The sequence below is a fragment of the Gopherus flavomarginatus genome, chromosome 8 (assembly GCF_025201925.1).
Source record: "Gopherus flavomarginatus isolate rGopFla2 chromosome 8, rGopFla2.mat.asm, whole genome shotgun sequence".
Lineage (NCBI taxonomy): Eukaryota > Metazoa > Chordata > Testudines > Testudinidae > Gopherus > Gopherus flavomarginatus.
Window position 1 is genome coordinate 100,070,642 of NC_066624.1, and position 26,362 is coordinate 100,097,003.

At 41.1% G+C, this 26,362-nt stretch overlaps 1 protein-coding gene across 1 annotated transcript in view; it reads right to left on the minus strand.

Moving 5' to 3' along the window:
- The window catches only part of SPATA16 (spermatogenesis associated 16), a 117,019-nt gene extending 95,354 nt beyond the window's left edge, over positions 1 to 21,665 (minus strand). The window contains exon 1 of the mRNA XM_050965971.1: positions 21,051 to 21,665. Within this exon, the coding sequence (XP_050821928.1) occupies positions 21,051 to 21,665 (615 nt within the window). The remainder of the gene's footprint in view (positions 1 to 21,050) is intronic.
- Positions 21,666 to 26,362: the final 4,697 nt, after the last annotated feature.

Below are 26,362 nucleotides of genomic sequence, written 5' to 3' on the forward strand. Positions count from 1 at the left end.
GAGGCAATTGTCTTTCCCATTTCCCAAGTAATGGGCAAAATTATTTGCCATTGTGGAAAAGTCCCATAAAATATAATAGGGATGAAGCCAATATCCTTGGTTTTATTCTGTTACTTTAAAATTGTATAGAATTTAATAGTGAGTAATCTCCTATGCATAGGTGTGTTTTTAGGACTCTTGCAGAATTCTGAAGCACAAATATATTTCTCTGTTCAAGTATATGAGCTTTTTAAAAGGCCTATGAAAGGGAATCATTTTATAATAATGTTCTACAGGGCCTTTCTATGAGGACAGCAGGGCCGCCCAAAGGATTCAGGGGGTCTGGGGTCTTTGGTGGTGGTGGGGCCCCGCTTCAACAGTAATTCAGCGGCAGGGGGTCTTTCCACTCTGGGATCTGCCACCAAAGTGCCCCAAAGACCCATGGCGGGGGCTTCCTGCCGCCGAATTACCGCCAAAAACCTGGCACTTCAGCGGTGGGTCCTGCTTCGGGGGTAATTCGGCTGCGGGGGGTTTTCTGCTCTGGGACCTGCCGTCGAAGTGCCTCGAAGACCCATGCGGGGGCTTCCCGCTGCCAAATTACCGCCAAGGACCTGGCACTTCGGCGGCGGGTCCTGCTTCAGGGGTAATTTGGCGGCGGGGGGGTCGCCGCCGCCGAAGACCCAGAGCAGAAGAAGCTTCCGGAGCCCAGGCCCAGCAAGAGTTTTCCGGGGCTCCCGAAACGAGTGAAGAATCCTGCTCCAGGGCCCTTGAAAAACTCTTGTGGGAGCCCCTGTGGGGCCCAGGGACTGGGGCAAATTGCACCTCCCCCGGGGTGGCCCTGGAGGACAGCGGTTAGGCTTTAGGACTGGAATTTGCAGTTCTTGGTTCTGCTTCCAGCACACTCATTTTCTGACTTTGGGCAACTCACTCATGGACACTCTGTGCTTCACTTTCCCTGTTTGTAAAATGGCGATAATGATATGTACCTACCAGGGGCGACTCTATGCTTTTGCCGCCCCAAGCACGGTAGTCAGGCGGTCTTCGCCGACCCTGGTACCTACCTCTCTGGTGTCTGTGAGGGTTAATTAATGAATGTTTCCAAAGCACTTCGAGATCTTCAGGGCAAGTGCAGAAGGATTATAGAACCAACAGATATGTAGACAATGACTGTTCTTTGGGTACCAAGGAAATCTTTCTACGCTTGATTCTGATCCCATGCTCAACTTGGGCAGCACCTTCCTCAGCATATAGCCCCATTGGTTTTAATGGGATTATAAGTAGATTAACATTGTTGAACATTAATAAGGATGTTAGAATCTGGTCCTATGGGAGACGATTCCAGCTGTGTTAAATAGATAGGCTGTGGTAACAGTAGAATCTGTTCATGAAAATCCATAGTGCTAGGTATGTGGTGACCATAAGACTTGTAAAATACATGTCAATAAGGGACTCACATCTCACCAGACATGCCGATAGACTACTAAAAAGAGCTGCCATCCTCAGATGTGTTAGGAAAATAATGGTGTAGTTCACCACAGAAAGTTACAGTCCTCAAGTTGAAATATACCTGCAACTGTTTACTATACTTGAGGATACACAGGTCATATGGCTTACAGCCAGGAATAGCAGAGAAGTGGGAATATATCGCACTAACACTAATTTTCCCTTGTTAACAGATAACCTCAATATCTACTTGCAAGCCAAAATATTTTATAAAGTTCCTCATGCTTTTAGGGGATGAGGATAATCTGCTCTTCCTTTATGATCTGTTTCCTGCTATTCTGCTCCATCCCCTGTTGCTGGTTATACATATTTTTCCATTGAGGGAGCTTTCTTTGCCAACTGTTGAGATTGACAGTTGATATTTCATAGCTCTTCACCTGGCCTTGAGGCTCATATGTCTCCAGCCTATTGGAGATAATCCAGCCCCGGAGCACCCAGAGAGTCGGTGCCTATCGGTCTGCCTACCGGCTCGCTAAGGGCATATCTGTGCTGCAAGTGGAAATCTGCAGTAGCGAGTCTCAGAGCCTGTCTGTGAAGCCCACCGTGCTTCCTAGGCTGGATCTTGGGCTCTGGAGCCTAACCCTGAACATCTACACAGCTATTATTAGGGCTATAGGTATGTGCTCTTAGACTTACTGCTGCCAGTTTCTGCTTGCAGTATAGATGTACCCTAAGACTGAAGTGATTAGCAAGAGTGCTCAGAGACTCCTGGGTAGAATTTAAGAACAAAAAGTTGGTTTGGATATAACCGGTACTAAACTGCCTCAGCTACAGACAAGGTAACAAACTCTCTTTTTTATTTATTTAGGAAAAAGGAACAAGTTTACAAATCCTTGCCATGTAAATATCAAAAACAAAACAATAATTACAAGAGTTTGTTTTTGTTTACAGAGACAAGCTATGGGACTATAGTCATCGGATCCTCCTATTTAACAGGATGTTACCACGACAATGGAATAACTTTCTAGTGTCACATAAAAAGGGAAATTGAAATGAGGATAAATTAGTTGACCATTCATAAGAGGAGGGCACTGAATTAAATCACAAACACACTGTGGATCCAGTAGAACAACAATGTTTTTAGAGAAAATAATTTAACAGAAGTGTAATTGTTATATGTCACTCCTCCTGATCAGAGCAGATCTCTTTAAGAGGATGGCTTTAGTGGTACCTATTGGGAACTGGGGAAGGGTGGGCGTAAGCCTACCCACAGCTAAAGGGCCCTCCCCTCAGCCTAAGGGGAGGAGCTACCAGACCCAAGCAATTGTGGGGGTGGGGGAGGGGGACAAAAAATGATGGCTTTAGCGTTAGCTAAACTCTCATGATGTTTTCATGAGTGACGGGATTTCGGAGGGAGCTGTAGCTCCTCTGGCGATGATGTGAGAGGCTCCACCCCCTCATGAAGTTCAGCCCTGCCAGAAGCTGACAGTCTCTCCCCTCTGCTCTCATCCTTCTCACAGCGGGAGGAGGGAACAAAGGGTACATCTACAGGGTGATAAAAGACCTGGAGCATGGCTGTGGCTGGCCTGGGTCAGTTGACTCAGGCTCAACGGGCTTGGGCTGCAGGGCTGAAAATTACAGTGTAGATGTTTGGGGGCAGGCTGAAGCATGGTCTCTGAGACCCGCCCCTCCCCTGGCAATTTCCAGCCCTGCAGCCCAAGCCCCATGATCCCAAGTCAGCTATCCCAGGCTCAGAGACTCAGTTCCACAGGTTTTTAATTGCAGTGTAGATGTGGCCTAAGAACCCAACAGTCCAGTGTGGCTCTGCTTCTTAATCCCTGCTCCCTTCCTGTGAGAAATATGAGCAGGATGACACCTCTGCTCCTCCCTCTTACCCCTGCAGCATCCAGTCTGGGCAGGGATAGTGGGAGTGAAGAATCCTTGGAGTTGCCCCCCCCCATCAGCCTTGAGCAGGGATAGGGGACCCACTGCAGCCCCTCAGGCCTGGGGGAGGGTGGCAAATGGCACTAAAAAAAGCAGAAGTGAGGCTGGGGGAACTGAACAGAAGGGGTGGATGTTGAACTGACTGGGGCTCTGGGGGACAGGGGATGGGCAGCTCCTGCAGCAGAGGCCAAAAACAACTTGCCCAATAGATTTGGGAGAGTGGGCAACAGTGTGTGTGTGTGTGTGTGTGTGAGAGAGAGAGAGAGAGAGAGAAACGCACATGGGATGGGCAGGGGGAGATAAAAAAAAATCAAAAGGCAGACTGAAAAAATCAGTCTAATCTTTATGCCAAAAAGTTCTCATGATATTTTGGGCCCATCGCTTGATTTTTGAGGGTCCAACTCTCGATTTTTGATTTCGTGAGGTTGGCAATATTGAGTTAGGATTTCAGATTTGCCAAAGATGTGCCTTTAAACTCTAAGATCTCACTGAAAATGATCTATAGGATCCCAAGAGAGCACTAACTCCCAAGCAAGTTCTGTCTCAGAAGAGTAACTTCTGCCTGGATCATGGTACGCCCAGGCCTTGCCCACCCGAGTTCAGGTTTGACAATTCTGGATTGCCTACCATGCACATTACTGTGCTCAAGAACCTTGGAATGGAGGACTGGGTATATGTTGGTTTCTTCTCTGACCATTTCATCCACGCCAAAATTTGTGATCTGCTAATATCTGTTTTAGATGCAATACTCAATTGTTTTTAAAATGTGCTAAGCTACATTAACAGACCAACACATCTCTTTAAATAAGAAGGTGGCACAGTAAGCAAGTGTCTCTATAGTCTCATCTTATTTTACACATACACACACTAAAAACAGGAAGGTTCATGTACCGTCACTGACATTTAACCCTTACAAGGCTACCACGGTCTTTAAAATTCATTTTGTGTGATTGTAAAATATGGAGCTGGTCTCAAAACAGACAACAGGAGTCATACAACCAAGAGTCCCTTTAGTTTAGGGGTGATGAATATCTTCTCTTTCCTTTCTCGCCTCTGCTGGAAGAAGTTGTGCACTTTGCAACACCTATAAGCGTACAATTTTCTATTATCTTGTTACCAGGAAGAGTTATAAATCAGAGAATTCATCACTTGTAACTTTACTCATGGTGCCATATACATCTGCTGAAGTCTTTCTATTGGTAAGACACACTATGTGTGGCTAAAAGATTCAGAGAATTATGTTCACACATCAATGAGTGTAAAGGTATCATCAGGTTTCTCAGTGGTAATGCTTCTCAGCTGAATAGGTCATGTTGTGACCTCTGTTAAATTTATGGGAATTGGAGAATTGAGGCTACTCCCTAGACTGCAAGTTCTTAAAGTATAGTGAGAAGGAGGGAATCATTCAGGATCCAGACACTGAAATTCTTCAGTTCAGTGTCTTTCTCAAGGTTTCATATTATTTTTGATTTGAAAAAACATGTTCAGTGCTATAATCCTTCTAAAGTCTTTGAAGGGAGCATGAGCCTCGTCAAACTACTTTAAAAGAGACAAAGATTTGCCAGATGAGCTTTGATATAGACAAGAAGGATGGCTTTGTCATTAAGGCACTGGGCTAAGACACAAAGAGTCAATTCCTACCTGTACCATATACTTGCCATATATCCTTAGGGGGAGATTTTTCAAAGACATAAATAACAATCTCTCCTTTAATCAATTTGGTCCTCAGTTCCCCATTTGCAAAATGGGAGTAACAATACTTCATCTGTCTTGTCTATTTGTGTAGTAAGTTCTTCAGGGCAGGAACTGTCTCCTAAGTTTTTATATAGTGGCTAACATAATAGGGTCCTGATCTTGATTTGAGCCTCTACATGCTACTGTAATGTCCCAAGTACAGTGTTGCAATTAGAACATTCTCTATTTTCAAAAGTAAAAGTCCATGCACAACTGAATATTTGAAATGTTTAGAATACCTGATATTAGTGAGATGAACAGTACATTAAATAAGCTAATAAATATTACCATCGTTGTAAGGAAGACTTTTTTGTGTTAATATGAACAAGGTTGGAAGACACCTGTGTTGGGTCATCCACCCCAATTCATTGCAGCAAGCATGTGGCCTTTTGAAAACCATTCAAAAGATGGAAATCTTGGAAAGGTTCCTAGCTTTTGCATAGGTGGTGGTGTTTTCCAGTTATGTTACAGAGCACAATTTGTTTTTAATGCCAAACTGGGAAATTTGAGGGGTACTTTTTATGAAAGATTTTTGTGCCATTTTGGGTCTGTGGAAATCTTTGTGTGTCTAGAATTTTTATAGGTGCTATAAAGTTGAAGAAAACAATTTAAACAGTTGAAGTTTTACAGCCTTTCTGGGATTAAAAAAATAAAAAGCTGAAACGTATCATTTTATGTCCTGCACATATGACAGACAGTATTTTTGCTTTCAGAAGGTTTACTTTTAAACTGAGATAGTCTCAGATTACCTAAGAATACTTACCCAGGGTACACTGAAGGGAGAGTACTTCCAGCAATAGTGCTCAGTGTCTGAATAGCTGCAGAACAATATTTATTTTAATTTATAGTATGGCAGCTTCTAGAGGTATCATCTACAATTGTGGGCCCACTGTCTATACACATAATAAGAGACAGTGTGTGTGCCAAAGAGTTTACTATGTAAATGGAGAAGACAAAGGGTGGGAGAAAGGAAGTATCTCTATTTTAGAGCTGGGAAACAGAGATTAATTACATTATATACTCTTCAGTGCAAAGACTGTCTCTTACTGTATGTATTGGATGTATAGAAGCTAGCACATATTGACTGAAGCCCCTAGCTGCTACAAGAATGCAAATAAAGAGATTTGGCCAAGGTCACAGAAGAAGTTTGTGACAGGAAGAAATTGAACTGAAATTTCCTAAATCCTAATGCAATGCCTTAACCACAAGACTATCATCACTAAGTACTGTGCTCAGGAGTGCTATCATATTGAAGGAGAGACAAGGTGGGTGAGGTAAATATCCTTATTGGATCAACTTCTGTTGGTGAGTGAGACAAGCTGTCAAGCTTAAACAGAGCTCTTCTTCAGGTCTGGGAAACTAAGGACATATCTACACTACACAGTTTTGTCAACAAAAGGCAGCTTTCGTTGACAAAACAGTGGAATGTGCACACTGCAGTGCTCTTCCAACTGATTTAGCTCTCCTGCTACACCGACATAATAAAACCACTAGTCCATGATTTTTAGTGTCCAGCAGGGTCATGAATTTAAGTTCCCAGGCTAGTCTTTTGAAAGTGTTGTTCAGGTTTCCTTTGAGGATGAGAATTATTTCTCCTTAGTGTATGTGCAATATGCCTCATGGCTTGTGACCAGGATTCATCACCGAATTTTGTCCGCTGGTTGGAGAAGAGCGCTGCGTAAGCTTGAAACATTGCCTTTCTCCCCAACAGAAGTTGGTTCAATAAAAGATATTACCTTGCCCACCTTGTCTCTCTGATATCCTGGGACCAACAGGCCTACAACAACACCGAATCATACTGCATGTCCATCAGCCAACAGTTCTAACACTGCAGTTTCGTCCCAGGAACTGCCTCTTACAGAAGACTACTTCCAGGAATAGCTTTCAAAACTTGGCAGCACCACAACCTTCATATAAACTAAATATCTTTTTCCAAATAATTAAACAAATAAATAAATAAATAAATACAGTTTCTGAAACCTATTAGTATATTCTATTCAGCCTCACTTTCCAAGCAAAATGATAGGACATCAGTATAATAAAGAACTAGTTAACAGTGGCATAGTATAACCTGTAACAATCAGTGTGGATGGGGAAAAATAAAAGAGGAAAGGACTGGCTCTTAGTGATATCATTGGTCAAAGCCCAACTTTCCTTCTTCAGTTCAACATTATATTGGCATCTTGGGTTATAGCTTAGGTCAACTGAGCAGGAAATCTATGCAAAAACTCTGCCTTTATTGTTAATGCTATTTGTGTAAATAACTTTCTGCACAATGAATTGAAAGGGTCATATCATTTTAATTCATTATTAAAACTGTATGCAGCTGTAACACAAGAAGAGCTAAATTCACCAGGCTTTTCACAAGCTGTTCTGCCATGAATGTTTTGTATAGTGTATAGATGGAGATATGATTGTCTATTATTTAGATAGTGCTGGCAGTGAACTAGGTGCACCTGTGACATGCAAAACTCTGGAAGATTCTCTCTTATACTTAAGGCCCCCTTTCAGGAAAGCATCAGTATTCAGAAAGGGCCCTGAACCACATGTGTAAGTGCTTTTCTCAGCCAGAGTCTAAAACAATTTTTAGTGTGTCTCACTTCAACAATTAAGAGTATGTGATTGGATTGGTTGCAGGGTGGGCCTGAAAGTAAAAAATTCAAATCCAGCTCCAGATTTCCAGCTCCCCAAAATTTGAGGGTATGTGAATGTGGGTCTTTTGTTCAGCCCCTATGAAGATGGGGGCCATTTGCAAAATTCAGACTTCAAATGCCCACAAAACTCAGGGGACGCTTAGATCTCACATTTCAGTTTGTGTTCATTTCTAGTTGGCTGTTAAAAGACAGTGGTCGTTTGCTACACTATGTTATAGATATATATATAAACTTGACATGAAGTATTCTCATCTACAGTAGGTAAGCATACAGTCCCTGCAGCAGTCCCACCCCTTAGTCATGCCCGTCTAGTCTCCTAATCTCAGTCCAAAGTTCTACCTTACTTGTAACATGCAGCTGGTGCTGTTATCATAAATTATTTACATCAGAAGTGTTAAATCAGGACATTAAGTTTTCAGAAAATGTCATCCATTTTACAGAAATGAATCCACCATCATACTAACCTGTGTGTGCCATACTATAAAACTGTGGCCCCCATTAGGAATCATTATTTCCCAATATGCTCCAGATGTGAACATTGCCAAGGTGAAAGGTGTGGTCAGGGAAGCAAAAACCCACACTCTGCAATTAAACATATATTATTGAATCTATATACCGTGGTGGTTCCAGAGGAGCTATTGTGGTCTGAGCAATACAATCAAATCTCATTTATAGAGCATCTTGTCTTGCAAATGTCTCATGGCACTTTCTGATCTACCACATCTAGTATCACACATCCACAACATGAGATGTTAATATGTTAGCCCAGATAAGGGACAGATTCACTCTACTAGTGAAAGGAAATGCAAATTTCGGCACCTGTTCTCTGTTACTTCTTGCTACACCATTATCCTGTCAACCAGGCTTGTAACCAAGGGGTCCTCTTCAGCTTTTCTCTCTCCTCTCTTGATTCCTGCAGCCTCCTTTCTTCTGGTTTTTGGATACATTCAGTCCACCCAAATGCAGCCATTCAATTTATGTTCCTTTCCTGTTAATCTGACCACCTTGCCCTCAGCCAACTCCCAGTCTCACTATATCATTCCCCAGCTTCTCTTCATTCAAATCCCACCCAAAGACACAATGGCATTTAACTCTACCAGTATATACAAATGTTCACACATCTCAGTGCACCAAGCCAAGTCTTAAGGTAACATCGGTGAGAAACAGAAGTAATTGTTTCACTTGGATGGCCAACTCACCAGAACTGGTGAAAAGCAACCATTTGCGGAAGTTATTTTCAAGCAGTATCAGCATAGCCTCCCTCGCTTTCACAATTCCAGTAATATGTGTGGTGGGGTAAACTCCAAAGAGAGTCTTGCTCTGAATGCTGTTGTCAGCACAAGGTATTAGAAACCTGTGAATCTCACTTTCATTATCAACAAGCAAAACCAAAGCCCTCCCCCAAAGCATCCAGAACCTGTCCACACCCACCTACACCTTTCATTGTTTGCTTCACAGGTATACAGCTTTTCAGCACTTATATTCATCTTACTCCTGTTCAACCTTAGAGAGCGTAAAATAACAAATGGGTCTGGTAAAAGCTGTCACTGTCTGTTGTCTTTATGTGCTGGTGTGAATCTCTAAATGGAAATAAAGTACTTTAATAACATATTTTCTCCAACCTGTCCTCATAGATAAGTTACCTTCCAATCGGTCCATGAACACTTACCAAAGCAGAGTGCCCACTTCAGCCTGCATCTTCAGCTCTCTTCTCAGAGGAGTCTGTATAAGTGTGCAGCAGTTTGATTTAAAGACTCTTCAGGTAAAAAATACTATAACATAACACCTCCACCGTTACCACCACCTGCCTGTGCTATTCAATCTCTGCTGTTGATGTTTGGACTTACTCCGTACTTGCCCAGATAGTTCTCCCTACAAATTAAGCCAAATGTCACCATGTTTTCAATCAAAGTTGTTTCCAGTCATGAAATGCCACAGTCACAAATTAAATAATAATCCTTGTGCCCTGTGTAGTCCTATTACGCACCTTCCAGACAGTGGCCACCAGCCCAGGTGCTCTAATTAATTGTCCCACCATGTAAATTCCCAGACACTGGTGACAGGGAGCTTTTCTGTGGAAGTGCCTTGATTCTAGGAAGAAGCATGGAGTCATGCTTAAGGCACTGAACTGAGCCAAAGCAGAGCTGGCTTCATCTCCTGGCTGTGTCAACGACTTCCTGTGTGAACCTGGGCAAGTTACTTAATCTCGCTCTTCACATCCCCATCTGTAACTGTAGGGACAATTACACTTCCCTGTCTCATGGGGATATAGTGAAAGTACTTGCCTTAGTGTCTGTGAGGTGCTCAGATATTGTGTTGATAGGGCCATAAAAGTACCTAACATAGGGCAAGACTCACACTTTGACCCTGGCCTTTGTGCAATGGCTTAGGCAGAAGGTAACTCAGGCGTATAGAATTGGGTGGAGTTGGTGGTTTGGGGTTCCTTTCACCTTATTGAGGTGACAGTGACTAATCTAGCAATTGCCTGCCAGTTCGTAATTGTTGGTGAATCACTATTAATTGATGGTTTTGAACTTATCGAAAACACGCTCAGAAGTGGGTTGCATGGCTCATAAATACAGGTAATAAAATATTAGTTAAAATAAATTCATCACAAATCATATCTGGGGCCTCCTTATTATTGGATCCACCCACTGCATTTCTGTGCAATATTTAGGAAAGTTTAGAGATGGTTCCAGCCTACTAAGTAGGAAAGAAGCTCCCCAGCATGCAAGATCTCTAAACTGTCTATTCAAACACAACCACCTGCTATCAAATTGACTGTGGTACTTCTCTGTCTGCCATTACTATAGGATCTGAGCACCTCAGAAGCTTTAATATATTCATCCTCACAACACTCCTGTGAGGTAGAGAAGAACAAGTACCCCATTTTGATTTCCAGGAGGTCCAGCAACTTTAAGAGACTTGCCCAAGTTCACACAGGAAGCTTGTGTCAACAAGAAATTGAACCCATCTCTCTGACAAATACCCTTACCACTGGACCATCCTTCCTTTTCTGTATGATGCCTACTGAGGACCACATCTTAGTTTCTCACTGGCAGTGATACATTTACCTGTCACCCATACAGAGCAGTGGGAGTTTCAGCTGTAAGTGACAGGTAAGGGTGACTTTTTTAATACAGTTATTATTATTTTGTTTATTAATGTTTCCAAGGAAATAGGAAAATATTTTGGGCTTTTGAATGCCCATCACCTGCAGGTAAATAATTTAATAGCATGTCAAGATGCCAGTTAGAACTAATTATAAAATGACTGATCTGCTTTGGCCCTGAAAGGATATCAAAATATTCTCTGACCCTTCTGTAATAGGGATTTTGCTTCTGCACAAGTCTGATGGGGGAAACACATTCTTTTATGGATTCACACATAGCATTCTTTGAGAAAAAGCATTGTGTAAGCCAAGTAAGTAACATCAGCTCAAACAAGGAGTAGGGCAGAGTGAGATAGATCCCTTATGGACAAATAGCTGTGCAGATTTTAGCTCTACCATGGTGATAGGCACGCTAGAAATGCCTAGAAGACAGAAAGATTCAAATTCAGTGATGAAAAGGTGAAGTTTATGCCCAAATGGATCATTATAACAGAATCTCACTCCATTCCACAAACCAGATTTGATCCATCTGTAAATTTCACATCCCTGATCTATAATCTTCTAGAGCAATAAAAGACAATAAGTAGCAGTGGGGAAAAAAATCAATGTCTTGGGTTTGAGGTCTAAAAATATAATTACTGTACTATAGGGAGAGAAAAACTGCTGATTATGAGGCTTTTCTTCAAGAAAGTTAAATTCAGCACATACATTTAAGGAACAGCTTTGTTACTAGAGGATAAAAACTTTACTACTGGAGTATAAGCTCAGCATCTTGAGTCCAAGAACTCTGGAGGCAAGGGCTATCTTCGTCTCTGCAGCAATGGGGCCTTGATCCTTGGATGGGGTTCCTATTGGCTGCCTTGATGATAATAAAATAACTTAAGGGTCTGATTCAGGTCTGAAAAGCAATACAGTACAGACACTGAATTTCCAGCTTCAGCCCATGGGATTTTTCAGTTCATAGAGGTCAGACTGTGGCTGACTTGTTCAGGGGCACAATGAGGAGGGGCTGGGTGAAATAACATGGAGATGCCCTCTCTTCTCTTTCATGCCTGTGCATGAATCAGCTGCAATTGCAGTCCCCTGTGTACTTCCTGGGATACAAGCCATGCCAAAAGGCACAGGAAGGAACATGGAGAAGGCACTAAATGGCTGCCCCTATCCCTCAGAGCAGCTAGTAAGAGTTTACTGGCTGCAGAAAAGAATCTATCCTATATATCTCCAAGCATGGTGCAGTGGCTGCACACCCTAAGAGTTCTAGCAGACACTGTGCTCAATGCCTCCCAAAGTGCCCACTGCAGCAGAGGGGTCTACATTGTCTCCATGCAGGGCAGATGTGCCTAGCAGGCACTATCTGACCATGCTATTTCAGATTATCCTTCTATTTTGTGTGTAAGTGTTGCAGCTGCTTGGGAAATACTCATCTTTGCTTCATGCCTCATTTGCATAGAAGATATGTAATAAGCCACATGATGGAAGGCTATGTTGGATCTGATTGCCTAATTGTAATTATGTCCACCGTACCCTACCACCCTAATTTTCTCTTCCCAAATGTCTGACCTTCAAGGATGGTGTTGTTGAGAAGGTGGAGATAGTGTCCCTGCCAATAGCTTGTTTCACAAGGCAACAGCAAGTCACACAGAGGGTTAATTTAAAATGAGAAAGTGCGCTTAAAAAAAAGAGACACTAATGCTTGAATCAGTGTCACAGACGCAGAGCCCATAATAGCTATCTGTGGAATATTGAAATAATCCAGCTCATGAAAAAGACCACGATGGCGCTCTTGTGAATTAATCACACTTTATTTGAGGTCTTCACCTCACTTGTGGGATGAATTTCATATCCCAGAGACACACGCAGCTCTGGATATAGTATATACTGCAATACTATGGGATTCTTTCTATGCTCTTAAGTAACAGAGTATTGTTAACTTCTTTCATTTTTGGTTTAATGACTGGGAGAAACATTTTCAGGACAACAGAGTGCAAAATTTAAAGTTTTAAAAGATGTATGACACTGCATGATGTTTATGAAGTATTTTTACACTTTCTAATGCTGGGAAGATTAATTTAAGAACAGATCTTTTGACCCTCTCTCCGCCTCCCCCAAGGCACCATGTTTCTTGCTAGCTAAGTTATTAACAAATGGCTACAACGATATTTTTTGACATATGTAAGTCTGAGTTTTGTAGAGCTTTTGTAACCCGCACTCCTCCTAGGTGTGATGTTCTGTATCATCTAGTGGTGACGAGAGAGAGAGCGCAAGTGAGAGAGTGAGATTTTAGCTCATGTAGTAGAGGCTCATGTACTAAGTTCCAGAAGTTCCAGGTTCAATCCTGCCCACCAACAATGGAGGTCTGTCGGTGTTACATCTGATAAAGTGGAAGAGTTATTTCTCATATCCCGTCATAGCAATTCAGATGTTTCCTTCTGTTCCAACAGATGGAGGCCAAAAACTAAGGTGAATTTACAGCGCTTTCCTCTCCACATACCATATTGCCAAGATACAGGGACAGTACATCAATTTCTTCAGGTGTTCTCCTTGCTAGTGGCAGAAACCACTTAGTTCTTAAGCTCCATTGATGAGACATCTCCAAGGAAACATTATTTTGTCCTACTCCAGATCAAGTATAATGCAGCAAAAAATCCTATCTGATTATTTTAATGGCTGATAAACAGTAAAGAAATGGTAAAAGGCAACTTATTCTTCTCTTGATAACAGCACTTTTATAGTGTCTGTGGTGATCAATAGCATGCTGTCTAATACAAGAGTCTCTGAATGAGACACGAAATTCAATTTTCCTCTTCTCCAAATATTTTCCCTTGATTAATGAAATGTGACATCTTTAGAGTCAGACTTTCAAAATCAACATTTACATGTGCAAACGTATTATCAGGTTAGTACATAGGACGTACTCTGAGAAAAACAAGGATAGTGTCACTAGTGCAGGCACCTCTAAAACAGGGACAGAAAAGTGTTGATGCTGTAGGTAGGTGTGCAAGGGATATTTTAAGAAAATAACTGATATTATTGTTATTGATTGTTTGTGTTATGGTAGCACTTGACTCCAATGAAACTGCTCATGCACTTAAAGCTTGGTGTATGCTTTTTTTGGATCAGTGCCTCAGACTCAAAATAAACAAATGTTATGTCAGAATAAAACAATAATTTCTTTCCTTAAATCTGAATGGTATCTGTGATTGTTTTGCATTGAAGACTCACTTGAGGTGCCAAGCGTCTTACTGACAATTGCTTTGGGAACCATAAGTTTGAATTTCCTGGCCCATGAAAACTCTTAACCATAATGTTCATTAACTTATTGGCAGTCAAGTGTAAAACTATAATTAGGCAGGCCAAAAAAGAATCTGAAGAGTAATGAGCAAAAGACACAAAAACTAACAGCAATTTTTTTGAAGTACATCAGAAGCAGGAAGCCTGCTAAGCAATCAGAGGGCCCACTGGACAGTCGAGGTGCTAAAGCAGCACTCAAGGAAGACAAGGCCATTCTAGAGAAGCTAAATGAATTCTTTGCATTCTTCACTGCAGAGGATGGAAGAGAGATTTCCACACCTGAGTCAGTATTTCAGATGACAAATCTGAGTAAGTGTCCTGGATTCAGGTGTCAGTAGAGGTGGCTTTGGAACAAATTGATAAATTAAATAGTAATAAGTCACCGGGACCAGATGGTATTCACCCAAGAGTTCTGAAGGAACTCAAATATGAAATTGCAGAACTACTAACTGTGGTACGTAACCTATCACTTAAATCAGCTTTTGTACCAGATGACTGGAGCATAGCTAATGTGATATCATTTTTTTTAAAAAAGCTCCAGATATGATTCTGGCAATTATAGGCCAGTAAGTCTACCTTCAGTAAAAGGCAAACTGGTTGAAACTATAGTGAAGAACAGAATAACCAGATACATAGATGAACACAATTTGTTGTGGAAGAGTCCACACGCTTTTGTAAAGGGAAATCATGCCTCACCACTCTATTAGAATTTTTTAACGGGGGGAGGTGTCAACAAACTTGTAAACAAGGTTGATAAGTGGATATAGTGTACTTGGACTTTCAGAAAGCCTTTGACAAGGTCCCTCACCAAAGGCTCTTAATCAAAGAAAGCTGTCGTGGGATAAGAGGGAAGGTCCTCTCATGGATTGGTAACTAGTTAAAAGACAGGAAACAAAGGGTAGAAATATATGGTCAGTTTTCAGAATGGAGAGAAGTAAGCAGTGGAGTTCCACAGGGATCTATACTGGGACCAGCGCTGTTCAACATATTGATAAATGAACTGGAAAAAGGGGTAAACAGTGAGATGGCAAATTTATAGATGATACAAAATTATGCAAAATAGTTAAGTCCAAAGCAGACTGTGAAGAGTTACGACAGGATCTTGCATAACTGGGTGACTGATGAAAAAATGGCATTTGGAATCCAAAAGGCAACAAAAATTATTAGGGATATGGAACAGCTTCCATATGAGGAGAGATTATTAGGACTAGGACTTTTCAGATTGTAAAAGAGACAACTAAGGAGAGATATGACAAGGTCTATAAAATAATGAAGAAAGTAAATAAGGAAGTGTTATTTATTCCTTCTCATAACACAAGAACTAGCGGTCACCAAATGAAATTAATAGGCAGCAGGTTTAAAACAAACAGAAGGAAGTATTTCTTCACAAAACACACAGTCAACCTGTAGAACTCCTTAACAGAATATTGTTCAGGCCAAGATTAAAAATTAAAAATTATTAAATTATATAAATAGTATTAAGTCACCGGGACCAGATGGCATTCACCCAAGAGTTCTGAAGGAACTCAAATATGAAATTGCAGAACTACTAACTGTGGTACATAACCTATCACTTAAATCAGCTTTTGTACCAGATGACTGGAGCATAGCTAATGTGATATCATTTTTTTTAAAAAAAGCTCCAGATATGATTCTGGCAATTATAGGCCAGTACGTCTACCTTCAGTAAAAGGCAAACTGGTTGAAACTATAGTGAAGAACAGAATAACCAGACACATAGATGAACACATCTATTCAAAAAAGGATTCAAAAAAGATCTGGATAAATTCATGGAGGGTAGGTCCATCAATGGCTATTAGCCAGGATGGTCAGGGATGCAAAATCATGCTCTGAAGTGTCCCTAGCTTCTGTTGCCAGAAGCTGGTAATGGGCAACGGGGGATGAATCACTTGATGATTATCTGCTATGTTCATTCCCTCTGAAGCACCTGGCACTGGCCACTGTTGGAAGACAGGATACAGGGTTAGATGGACCATTGGTCTAACCCAGAATGGCCATTCTTGACCCAGAATGGTCATTCTTATGTAATGTTCATAAATACAAAGTAATGTACATTGGAAAACATAATCTGAACTATACATACAAAATGAGATAGATCATTTAGACCCTGTTGCCACTCAAGAAGACATCTTGGAGTCTGTAACTGGGTATGACTCACCTCCTCATGGCCAATACAGGAATTACCTCTAGCAGCCAGTGTGCCCTGCTTTGGTGGTGCTGTCACTTCTTCTGCTCCTGGACCTACATCCCTCTAAGGACAGCAGTGTCCTCTTCAGTGATGCAACCCTCTGGCTATACCATACACTGTGCTCCCCTCTTCTGGGAGCTGTCTCTGCAATCCCTGTCCAACCACTTTTCTCAGTGGAGACTGCAGTCTTGCCATTTCCCAGTGGCGAGTGGGGGCGGCACCCTGTAGAGGGCTGCTGCTTGCTGTGCCCCCTCCGACTCCTTGGTAGATTTCCCTGGGCCACTTCCCTGTAGTCCCAGCACCCTCTTTGCCCTCCCTCTGGGACTCAGCCTGCAGATCCCTGCGGACCACCAGAAGCTGTGTTTAGCTGTTCGCCAGGTCTCTGCCTGTAGCACTGCTTTGTCCAGGGTGCTTGCTGTCTTCAGCCTGCAAGGCAGCCAGTCTTTCTCCCTCTTCAAGCCCCAGGGAGTAACTGAAGCTACTCTGCCCTGCAGCTCTTCTTATAGGGGCCTGCCAGGCCCTAACTGGCTGCTCCCCTCAGCCCTTTGCTGATTGGCTGCCTCCTGAGCAGCCTCCCTTAGCTCTGTTAACTCCTTAGAGCCCAGTGTGGGGCAGGTGCCCCATCACAGAGTCAATGTGGGTAGTTCTCTGAAAACATCTGCTCAATGTGCAGCAGCAGTCAAGAAAGCTAACTGAATGTTAGGACCCATTAGGAAAGAGATAGATAATAAGATAGTAAATATCATAATGCCACCATATAAATCTACGGTATAGTTCTTGTAACCCCATCTCAGAAAAGACCTTTTAGAAATGGAAAAGGTACAGAAAAGGACAACAAAAATGATTAAGAGCATGAAACAGCTTCCATATGACTAAAAAGACGGGACTGTTCAGCTTGGAAAAGAGACAATTAAGGGGGGATATGACAGAGGTCTCTAAAATCATGAATGGTGTGGAAAAAGTAAATAAGGAAGGGTTATTTAGTCATACACACAGGAAGCAGAGGTCAACCAATTACATTAATAGGGAGCAGATTTAAAACAAACATAAAGAAGCACTTTTTCACACAACGCACAGTCAACTTGTGAAACTCATTGCCAAAGGATGTTATGAAGGCCAAAACTATAATGGGGTTCAAAAAAAGAATTACATACATTTATGGAGATTAGATCTCTCAATAGCTACTAGCCAAGACTGTCAGGGATGTAACCTCATACTTTTTGTGTCTCTGACTGCTGGATGCTAGGACAGGACAACAGGGAATGGATCATATGATAATAGCCCTGTTTTGTTCATTCCCTCAGAAGCATCTGGCATTGGTGACTGTTGAAGACAGGATACTGGGCTAGATGGACCATTGGTCTGACCCAGTATGGCTATTCTGATACACTTATGCTTTTGCACATAATTATAAAGCATGGAGGAATTTTGTGGATATTTGCAGGAAGAGATGAGTTAAATAACTACAACTTCCAGTCACCTTGATTTGCTCAATAAAGTGTCTAAAATAAGAGTCTAAATATCAGTCCCTCTGAAATTAGTCCTTAGAAACCAGAAAGCTAGGCCAGATGTCAATAAGCATCACCCTCAAAAAATTTGCTTTTTTAATGATTTCTGTGTAGAATCAACATTTTCCTGTCCTCCTTCATAAAGCCAAGATAGAAATCTATGTACTTTTTGATAAGGATAATGGCCAAGATGATGGCTCAGTGAAGTTAAGGGGGATGGTGGAGGAGAGGTAGTGGCTGCTATATGCTTGGCACTTCTAAAAATCAGGCCACTTATTTAGACTCTAAATATGACTTAGGAGCCTAACATCAGGCTAGGTAAAACTTCTAGCTTCCAAATTCTTAATAGCCCTTTATAGGTGAGATTTTGCAATACTTATTGGGAAACAAGGCAAGACTAACTTGGGCTGTTGCCTTATCCATCACTCAAGCTTTATAGGGCAACTATATGAACTTCTGGAGACACTGCCTTCAAAATGCTGTAATATCACTTCTTTTGATGCAGACTTTGGCTGCAGCGTGGCACAAGTGTAACAGGCTAATCACTAATGATTAAGAGAGATTGATGCCATCATTAAGGTTGATTCTGCACACAAGCAAACAGTTTATCATAGCCTGTTCCCGGCAATTGTAATCCAATTTCTGTTATCTTTCATTGTTTAAAAGAGGAGAGAGCAAGAGCAAGAGAGAGAGACTGCACATCAATCTGATAAAGACGTAAAAAAAACTGGTGCTTTTTTGCGATTATGTCAGTTTTATAGCAGCATTATGGAAACATGACAGGCAAACTAAAATCTGATTACGTCTAATTCCTTGCCCATTATGTGATTATTATGAACCATGACTTCTACTGGCACAGTTTGAATTACATGGTTATAACACAAGGGATTTCCAATATAATTAACTGAGACTGGCAGCACCAAAGAAATCTGGGCATAACTTTGCAATGCTGTGACTTCCTAAAAATGCCACAATTTTTCTCTTCCTTCTCTTCCAATAGAATTCACTGTATTCTTATTAAAGCCATGGGAAGTCCTCCTTTTATTCCATTCATTTAGGAAGTTATTATAGCACTGGTGAAACTATGGTACCTCACTCACAAACTTGGCCAAGATTTTCAAAACTAACTAGGGATTTTGGGAGCTTTAATTTTGGGAGCCTGATTTTTCAGAAAGTGCAGAGCACCCACCCTCTGAAGATTAGATTCCTTTAAGGTGCTTGGGCCACTAAGAATAGTCACTCAAAATCATCTCTCGGTTTTGGAAATCTTAGCCAAGATCTTATTTCTTTTGTGTCTGGAGCAGCTGAGATTTTGCAGTCATCACTGAAGCTGAAGCTCTGGTCTCTTAGTTGGTGAGAAAAATTGGGCTATATCCACAGAGGGCTGCTATCTAGCAGATTGATCCCTGATAATTAGGAGAAAAAGGACCACACATAACAGTCAGGGGTTACATAGAGTGCTCTAAGGAATACAAGAGCAAACCACAACTTCACACAAACTCAAAACCTTCCCTGCAAAGCACTCTACAATCTGTCTAATCCCAGCAGAAGTTAAGTGACTGGAGGAATGGGGTGGAAATCATCAAATTAAAAGTAATAAATAACTAAATTCTACTGTTGCCTGGCCACTGAAAGAACTATTTATAGGCATATCTGCTGGAAGAGGAAAACAACTGGGCAAGATCCTTTCCTTTTATCAGACAAGTGACAAAAATGTTGCTTTACTCCTATCTCCGTCTACTGGTAGGCAGACCTCTACCCATTGTCCTGGATGTTATAAGGGAACATAGAATTATTTTCTTCTGACTCACTGTGGTCCATCAGCCCTCAGTTGCCTGTCTGTATAGATTTCTATTTGCAACAAATGGCGGTGAATCATTTAAAACCACAATGGGATACATTAAAGTAATTTAGGGATTCAGATGAACATGAAAACTTTAGTATACAGTAAATGGGAGTATAAGAGGTGTGGGGTTTCAGATCATCCAGGTTCACTTTGCTTCTGTAGTTCTGATCCAGTTACAGTGAAAGGAATATGAATCAAAAAAATTTTTTCCAGATATGCATCCAAAGATTTTATTTTTTATTAAAAATATTATGATATGTTTTAACTAATAAGATGCAAATGCATTAAGGGAGAAAGTAGAAAATTATAATTGGTTTATTTACCTCTGATGTCACATTCCCTCACAAGAAGGACATAACAGTTAGAGCTGGGTGAATTTTTTCAGCTAAAGCCTTACATGCAGATTCAGGTCAACTGAAACATTTCACAGATTTGTGTCAAATTCACTGAATTGTTTTGCTTGAAAAACAAAGAAAAAATTTCCTCCTCCTCCCCCAAAACTAAAACATTTTGTGTCGACATTCTCAAAAGAAAGTGTTTTGATTTTAAAGGACTCTTTGTTTTGAAATTTGCTTCAATTTTAAGTTAAAAAATGAAAAAGTGTATAGTTTGGCTCATAATTATTTTTTTCTTTGGTTTGGCCACTGAATCAAAATAACTATTGCTTGCATAGCTCTGATAATAATAATCATAAGCCCAACACAGATCTGTTCATAAGGCGACAGGAAAAAGTTGGGGTTAAAGATGGATCGTAATGGCAATGAACAAGGAGAAACATTGATCCTAGGTACTCACAGGATCCCTATTACTGCAGTATCCGAGTGCCTTATGAGCTTTAATGTGTTTATCCTCACAAACACCCCTATGAAGTATGGAAGTACTATTTATCCCCATTGTACAGATAGGGAATGGAAACAGAGAGAGATATAATGATTTGCTCAAGGCCACATTGTGGCAAAGTAGGAAATTGAACCCAAGTCTTTGGAGTGGCTCATGCACTAACCACTGATCCATCCTTGCGCTCTGTAGAGCAACAATGCATTTATCCTAGCAGTCAAATTTTCCCCCTCATACAGTATATTACAGTACATTAGGGTTCAGTTAACACCACAAATCACTTGAGCTTTGTTGTGTTTATTATAATGCCTCACAACCCCCAGGATTTATGTTTGCAGATTTGGCCTGAAATCACATTGCAAGATTCTGACGAGACCATAAACATACTTTTGTGACCATTGCTCATTATGATGTTGTCAGAACCATTCAGTGCAATCATAGCCTTGCATTTCATAGTTTTCTGCGTTTAATCTATACTACTTTAATCTCATACCTCAAGTGCTGTTCTGAACTGCCCTGCTGCTACTGCATACTTCTTTTGTCTATAGCAAGTGCTGGCATCTTTTAAGGCTACCTGAAGCCATTTGTCAATCTGTGGCAGAAAGCTGAAATTAGGTGCACTCAGAGAGTCTACTATTTCAACATCTCGACACATTGATTGTGTGCTGGTAGATGCCATGGACCCAACGAACTCATATGTAATATCCTCCTCATCAATGTAGACCAACTTTATTTCCACATCCATTAGACTTTTCAGAGGAATATGAGGCAGAGGCGTTGTGGCTAACTGATTATCAAGCTCTAACATTCTTGCCTCTTTTTTCACAGCTGGCTTTTCTTCACTCTCTAATTTCCGTTTAAATCCTGCTCTGTCTAAATCATGACTTTGTTTTTCCTTGCCGTTCTTTGCCATTTTTATTCTCTCCATTACATTTTCTACTGCTGTTTCCCCAGGGTGTTTTTTCACCTCTTGCAATGCTTCCGGAATATCATTCAGTTTGTTGGCTGCTACGGTTCGCTCCCTACTAGCATTTGCTTTTGAGGAGGTTTCATTTTGGCACACCTTGTTTATGATGTTCCCCAAACCTGTGTTGCTTGCTGACTCCATGACTCATTGAAGAAAACAGAACGTCCTATGAGAAAATGTGGAAAGGTTTAGAATTCTAAACTGCTGCAAAGTAAGCAATGCAAGTAAGTGTTTTATTCAGCACATCTACTGTTGGCACCATTACCAGTCAACATTCACCAGCAGTTAGCACACAGCTTATCAGAGACTGCATAGTTGTTCTGTGCATATGGCAATAAAGTAGGTGTCAGATGCTGTTGGCAAAGTGTATCTTTTTAATGGTGACATCAGTGTCTCTGTATCTTACATAGATGACATGCAAAAAACTGCAGCTTTCACAGATTCTTATTTAGGGCTCGCGGAAACAAAAATACTAAGGACTAGATTGCAATTTGGGCTGTATCTCTGTGACAAAATCTAGTCCTACATTTTTATTAGTAAATACAGAGTCCTAGGGCTTAGCCCTCAGCCCTTTCAGTGGGAGCTTCTGGTGCAACAGGAATGGAAGAGTCAGGTCCTTCATCTCAGAAGGAATCATCTGTGGTTGATTGACCCACATTGCACATTTTCATGGACTGCCCAAAGTCATCTCAAGAGAAAACCATCGCCTGATTTTCAGGCATTGAGGTAATGGGAGCTGTGGGATGTTTGACAAAAATCAGACCGTGGAGGGCATTAGAGAGGGGTCCTAACTGCACATTTCCAAGATGGATCCTAATGTGAGCCAAGTCTGAGATCATTCACATCTGGGCTGATAGTTCAGGCTCATCTCATGTATAGAGACTCCACAGGTTACCCTGAGTTTCGAGGCACATATAGCTATTAAAAAATATAAAAGCCGAAAGGTCCAATTCTGTACTCCATTTTGATGGCGTTAAAGAGGCATCAAACCAGCGTAACAGAATGCAGAATCAGGCTCAATCTTCATCTCTGCATTACTTTTCTCAGAAAGAGAGAGGTGGCCTGAACCGTATTACAAAGCTGACCGCTAGCTTGCATAATAGACTTCAGATTCAATTTTTTTCCCCATTCACAGCTGCCTCTTCTGAACTCAGTCTAGAAGTGTGGGAGGCAGAAGGAATTTTTTTCATTTTTCAATTTATTATAAGAATCTTAATTGTGGTAGGTTTAATGGCGACTGTCTTTCAGAATGGCTTGTTAAGCAGAAAAGTTTGGCCTCTAACCTCCCATTACAGTTAAACAATCTTCTACATATTTAAAGTGCTTAAATACAAGTACAGATTGTACAAATGATAGTTACAAAACAGATGCAATGATTTGTTTGGGCAAAAACAGATTTTAAAATATTACTCATAGCAAACTTTTTCACCCTTGGTGAAGGTCTCTATTGAGTATGATGGGGCTTATTGCAGGCACTGGAAATATGTCTGTGGACACCATCACACAGTGATCCATCAGATTCACTATTTAGGGCAATGTGCATTTGAAAAAGAAAAAGAGAAAAGAGAGCGGAGAAAACAGGTGGAGGCATTGTAGGCCACATGAGACCATGTTTTGTGTCAGTCACATCGTAAAACAGGAGTTCCAAACCTTTGTCATGTTGCGACCCACCTGATCACCCTAGGCCTCCTCATCTAGCTAGGTTGTAACTGGGACCCCTCTCCCATTTCCCAGTATTGGAATAGCAAGATAGTCACAACCTGCAGATATCTGTTCCCAACCTCCAGGTTGAGAATTCAGCTTTAGAAGAACTGCCTCCAGAAACGCATTTTCAATCCTCTACAAACTCTGTTGATGGGGGGAGAAATATGTTAGAGCCTGATTTAAGGGGTTTTCAAAAGGTCTCTGCTGTGATGCACCGAGCACCCACAACTCCCATTTACTTGAGTTGGAGCTGAAAACACTCAGCACAATCCCTGCTGGATGCCAAAGTGACCATATTTATACCAAGCTTTTGGAACGGCAGCCCCAAGCAGCTGAAGGAAGCTACCCTTGAAATAGGCGTCAATTTTATCTGTTTTATAACATGCATCATTTTTCTTTTTTTTTTAAGAAACCTGCATAATGACCTGGAATTGTGATTGCCCAATGCTGCCTGCAGTTTTAGATTAAGGGTGACATTCTCAAAAGCTTCTAAGTGATTTAGGAACTTGAGTCCCATTGATTTTCACAGGGGCATGCAGAAGGGGGGGCAAGCTCCTCTGGCCCTAGGGCCACAGAGATGAGAGAGTGAGCTCCTCCAGCCCCAGGACTGTGGGGTGTCACAGAGCTCCTCTGGCCCTGGGGCTGAGGAAGGAGAATGAGCAATTCCGGCCCTGGGGAAGTGGAGGGAGTACAAAAGGTGCCCTTCCAGAAGTCTCAAATTTTTATTCCTGTGCATGCTTTGACTTTCAATGAGACCTAAGTCACTTTTGAAAATGGGACTTAGGACTCTTAAGTCACTCAAATTTTCTTGAAAATGTTGCCTTAAGTGTCCAGCATTTTACTGTATGTATGGTACTGAGATATGATGGAGTATGACTGAATTACTCCATTGTGTCCTCAAAAAACTCAAAAAAACAAGTGCAATAGGAGTGTTCATAGTGGCTGTAATGAGAGCAGGATCAGGCTATAGGTGCCATCAGGAACCATTCTCATGAGCAAAGTTTAAAATAACTAAGCACAAACAAATGAAATAAAAATAAAAATAAAAAAAGCAGACAACGACCCTTTCTTGTAAAAATGTAGACTCTCATTTTTGCAATCACTGGTGAGAGATTTTTCCACTCTGAATGGTGTCTGAAATGACCCCCATGTATCAGATAGCTCTACACCACCAGCCTCCCCTTCTATTGTATTTTTATGTGTTCAGGTTGATTAACGTGACGTTAAGTTGTACTATGGAAGCACATTATAACTCAGCGGGGATACACTTTAATCACTGCCTCAATAAAGGACACTTTTAGGAAAAATCTATTAAAAAATCATTATCTTTGTCAGATAAGTATTTTCCTGAAAGACTTTTGTTAAAATGCCCATTCTTTATTTTGGAACAGTTTACTGCAAAACTAGGTTCCTTATAGTAGCAAGCAATCTAAAACACAACTTTGGCAACTGTCGAAAGAAAGGGTTTTTATTAAAAACAACAATAATCTAAAATGCTTATCATGAGTCAATGTGAACATAGAGGGGCAACTCATTATCGTTTCCAGGGGGCAGCTCTTCTAAATTTACTTAGTGGACTCTCAAGAATGAGCTTATCTGTGGTGCACAACCAAGAACAGCTTTCCATGTATTTTGGAGTTACTTCTTTCTTGCACGTATACTATAATTCACAGAACTGCCAGGTATCCCAACAAAGCTTTTGTTGGTTTTCTTTGTAATAGAATCAGCTGCTTTCATATGGAAAGGTTTCAATGTTAAAATGTTTTATTTTTACTGAAGAAATCTTATGTCACATAAGTTATCTTTAAAATCTTCTAATTTTAGCTCATTGATTGTTCTGCTCTTATAATGTTTAAGAAGGCCCTCCTAAGGGAAAGTAGCCTACCTAGTAGCCTTCATTCAATGCACCAGTTCTGCTCCTCATACCTTTTTATTCAGTAACTAGTTAGGTTCTACCTTCAACTCCCTCTTATCTGTCATCAGATGAAAACAGCATGTACAGCTAAATCATACTGGCACTTTAGATGGCACCTGTTGTTAAGTTCTGTCACTTCTCAGGTGACCTCATTAGTTTCTTCAGAATTTAAACTAAAAAGTTTTTAGCCCTTATAATTACAAAGAACCCTTTCCAAACATGAAATGATACAATGCTATCTTTCTGCAGCTGCAGACAGAAACAGTGGGCTAAATTTAGCATTGACTTAAACAGAATTACACCGAAGATGAATTTGGCCCAGCTGCTCTGACAGATATGTGAATTGCACTTTGTCATCCAGGCCCTGATCCTGCAAGCAGGTGAGAAGTTTGGCCCCAATCTGGCAAAGCAGTTAAGAACATAAAAACAGCCGTACCGGGTCAGACCAAAGGTCCATCTAGCCCAGTATCTGTCTACCGACAGTGGTCAATGCCAGTGCCCCAGAGGGAGTGAACCTAACAGGTGATGATCAAATGATCTCTCTCCTCCCATCCATCTCCATCCTCTGACAAACAGAGGCTAGGGACATCATTCCTTACCCATCCTGGCTAATAGCCATTTATGGACTTCACCACCATGAATTTATGCAGTTGTCTTTTAAACGCTGTTATAGTCCTAGCCTTCATAACCTCCTCAGGTAAGCACTTCCACAAGTTGACTGTGCACTGTGTGAAGAAGAACTTCCTTTTATTTGTTTTAAACCTGCTGCCTATTAATTTAATTAAACATGTGGTTAACTTTAAGCATGTGAGTAGTCCCATTAAAGACTATGAGACTATTCATGTTCCTACAGGTAAGACCATGCTTATACGTTTTCCAGGATCAGGGTCTTACGCCCAGCATCTTCCAGGATCAAGCTCCTAAAGAGGACAGTATTTAAGTGTCAGTATTAACCACAACAGTGACATTAAAGATTTTTATTTCATGCACCTGCCCATGGTATTTATGTGACCAACAAAATGTAAATAATCTGAGTAGTCAACTCAGAAACCCGATTTTATGCTTCTCTCCATTTGGCCAGAGGCAAGTTGGATTGGTTAGAACATTCGCTTCTTTTCTTGTTGTTTTGATATTCTTTCCCTCATTCGAGAGCAGGCAGAGTAGTGAATTTTAGTGGAGGAGAAGTTGTGTGTGCACATGGGTGTGGATGAATGTGTGG